Raw genomic sequence first — 3,640 nt, 5'->3', positions numbered from 1 at the left:
AAAAAACAACAACGACAGGAAACGCTTTTAAGTACTAAAGGACGTGCTAGACCATCTCAACCACTGAAGCAGAAGATGATGTTTCATCAGGAACAAGTACTACCAACCCAGGTGAGGGCAGTTGTTGGTACTTCTGGTTTTTGCAGTGGCCACACAGGTCCACATAGACAAGGACTAGAACATGGAAATACTTTACAAGGAGCACTGTCAGCAGGAGCTGCTCAGCGAACTGTAGGTGATACATCAAGTGCTGAAACAACAAACCAGTTAATTCAGACATTGCAATTACCAATGAGAAAGGAATGTGGAACCATGGGGAAATCAATAATTGTTGAAACTAATCATTTTGCACTGGATTTGTCAAGAGTACAAAACAACATTATCATACATTATGATGTAACACTAGAGCCTTCGTTTCCACAGAGAATGTTGAGGGCTGCTATGGAAGAATTTAGGCTCAAACATTATCCAAAACGGTTTCCAGCTTTTGACGGGAAGAAAAATTTGTATAGCTCTGGAGATCTGCCATTTGGCAGAGAGATGTGTGATCATATTGCTTTGTGTGATAATGAATCTGGTAAAGAAAGAAAGTTTAAGATTACCATCAAGTATGCATCTCAGGCTGATTTGCAGTCTCTAGTACAGTACACGGCTAGTGGGGCTTCTCTTCTTCCTCCTCAAAAAGCCATTCAAGCTGTTGATATTATACTGCGCAATGTGTCAGCCTTCAGGTTTGTGCAGGCAGGACGCTCTTTCTTTAGTCCTCCAAAGGGTCGAGTAGTGGAACTAGGCGATGGCGTCGAAATGTGGCATGGATTCTTTCAAAGTGCCATTCTGGGATGGAAACCATTTGTTAATATTGATGTCGCTCACAAAGGCTTCCCCTCAGCAAGAAATGTTGTAGACCTTATTTTGGAGGTATGCAAGCTCAGGCGTGAAGACCTTCAGAAGGAACTATCAATCCAGCAAAAGGAAGATTTCTTGAACTATATTCGTGGCCTGAAGATTGATTATATGCTTCCAGATGTGCCAACCAGCAAGAGGACATACAAAGTGAACAATATTACAAAAAGTCCAGTTGAACAGTTCTTTGAATTGGATGATCACAAATGGATATCTGTTGCAGAATACTTTGCCTATGAGAAGAAGGTAATTCTTTCATATCCACATCTCCCATGTCTTCATGTTGGCTCCGTGAATAGGCTCAAACCAATCTATGTTCCAGCAGAGTTGTGCACGGTGACAAGGGGTCAAGTAACAATCAGAAAATTGAATGAGACACAAATATCAAACATGATAAAGAACACTACAACATCTACCGATATCAGGAAACAAAAGATTCAGGAAGCGCTGCGGTCGGTGAGATTCAACGACGACCCATGTATGAAAGAGTTTGGCCTCTCAGTCAGTGACCGATTTGAAAAAGTAGAGGCTCGTGTACTAGAGGCGCCACAGTTACAATATAATGTTGAAGTGGGCAAGAAAAATGTTGTAAATCCTATGAAGGGTGTTTGGAGGCCATTAACATTTTTGAGCACCAACAAACTTTCTCACTGGATTATTTTGAACTTAAACAAATATACAAAAGAAGATGAGATGAGACGGTTTGGAGTTGAAATGCAGAATGTGGGACGAACTTTGGGAATGGACATTGCTCCTCCTCCTCCCCCAAAGAGTATGCAGCCTCCAACAAAAAATACACATCAACTAATGGAATTCTTTAAAACAGTAAAGACAGAAGTTCAGCTGGTGGTGGTGGTTATTCCTGATAGAGGAGACTGCTATGCTAAAGTGAAGAAAGTAGCAGAGCTGAATGTTGGACTATTGACTCAATGTGTGAAGGGAAGAACAATGTCACGTTTGAATCCTGCTGTATGTTCCAACATTCTATTGAAAATCAACTCAAAACTGAATGGTATAAACCACACATTTGCTTCAGTATCAAGGCCACCATGTTTGTTTCGCCCAGTTATGATAGTAGGAGCCGATGTGACCCATCCATCGCCTGATCAGCTTAGCATCCCTTCAGTTGCTGCTGTAACTGCCAGCCATGATCCAAAGGCATTCAAGTATAACATCCAAATTAGATTACAACCTCCGAAGGCAGAGATCATTGAAGACCTGGAAAATATCATGAGACAGCAGCTTCTGTTCTTTTATAGACACACGTCTGCTTGCAAACCAGAGAGGATAATATTTTTTCGAGATGGTGTAAGTGACGGACAGTTCGCACAGGTTTTGAAAAGCGAGGTGCTTGCAATTCGACGTGCTTGTTTTTCTATGAGCCAAGAATATGAACCTAAAGTGACTTTCCTGGTGGTGCAGAAACGTCACCACACCCGATTCTTTCCAAGAAGCGAGGATGCAGATGGGAGATATAAGAACGTTCCACCCGGTACAGTGGTTGATCGTAAAATTACTCACCCAACTGAAGTGGACTTTTATCTGGTTAGCCATTCCAGCATCCAGGGTGTTAGCAGACCTACTAAGTATCATTTATTGTGGAATGATGATGATGATATTATGACAGAAAATGAAATTGAAAAGATTGCGTACTACTTATGTCATATGTTCTCACGTTGTACACGCAGTGTGTCCTATCCAGCACCTACATACTATGCACATCTTGCTGCTAAGAGGGCTCGTGTGTACCTGGAGGGAGAGAACATTAAGCTGTCTAATCTACAAAGTCAGCAACATATATGTGCAGCCTTGAAAGAAATTGTTTCAGACCATCCCATGTTTTTTGTATAAAACTTCAGCTGGCGTAAGGAAATCAGGTGCAATAGTTCCAAAAGTCGTCAGTTCCACTGTTAGTAGCCACTACCAAGAAACGACTAGTGACATGACTAGTAATGAAAGAATTAAAAACAGAAGACTTTGTGTGCCATAGTTTTAGTGTTCTATAGTGTAAATGAGTGACAATGTAATAGTTATTTGTACTTATGAGTTATAAGCATTTAATAAATTCAGTTATCAATCCAAACCCAGCATCTAATCGTTATAAATAACAATCTATTTTACGAGTTATGGTTTAAGTGTTTTGAAGTCTAGATTATCATGCGGTTGTGTAAATTGCTCTTGGAAATTACCAGAACAGAAATTCTTGGTGTGAGTCCCGCAAGACTCATGGCCATATTTTTCTGTTTCACTACTGGGTAGACGTGCAGCCTACCTCTGAGGACTATACTGCTATCAAAATCATAGTTACTTCATGACTGGCGGTTTACAGCCAGTCAGTTCGTTTTGTCATCAAACCCCTTGAAACTCACAAACAGAGATATATTTCTTCAATTGAAACTTTGAAGTTATAGTCCTCATGTAACATCCTCTCTCCAGAGAGGATGCGTATGTCTCTTATGAACATGCTTGGCCTTCGTCAAGTGTACATATCGCCCATGTAGCGTGTCATTGAAAATTCTTCCTTTTGCATTATACACAAGTCCTCTGAGAGTCCAGGCTTTGCAAAACAGCACATGTCTATCCTACATCAACAGTCGTAAGCTTGACAACCGCCAAGTTAAGCCTCTTATATTTTCTATGTCTGGTTTCGCCTTGTCCTATGCTGTGACCATGTTCATTCTAATGATTTTGTATGACTTCGTCGTGTTACCTGAAACATTTTATTACAGAATAATAT

General features: G+C 40.5%; 1 protein-coding gene across 1 annotated transcript; it reads left to right on the top strand.

Annotated features, from left to right (window-relative positions):
* Positions 1–278: 278 nt before the first annotated feature.
* On the top strand, positions 279–2,906 carry LOC111873198 (protein argonaute-2-like). Its single transcript, XM_033755005.1, has one exon. It carries the CDS (start codon positions 292–294, stop codon positions 2,752–2,754), a length of 2,463 nt encoding a protein of 820 aa, XP_033610896.1. The 5' UTR covers positions 279–291; the 3' UTR covers positions 2,755–2,906.
* The last annotated feature ends 734 nt before the right edge of the window (positions 2,907–3,640 follow it).

This window comes from Cryptotermes secundus, unplaced genomic scaffold (genome assembly GCF_002891405.2).
Source record: "Cryptotermes secundus unplaced genomic scaffold, Csec_1.0 scaffold540, whole genome shotgun sequence".
Classification (NCBI taxonomy): domain Eukaryota; kingdom Metazoa; phylum Arthropoda; class Insecta; order Blattodea; family Kalotermitidae; genus Cryptotermes; species Cryptotermes secundus.
Note: the sequence above shows the minus strand (reverse complement) of the source record. Positions and strands in the feature narration are given on the sequence as shown.

What these genes read in the sequence shown, in the direction of transcription:
- LOC111873198 (XM_033755005.1), top strand. Translation starts at nt 292, where the DNA reads ATGAGAAAGGAATGTGGAACCATGGGGAAATCAATAATTGTTGAAACT.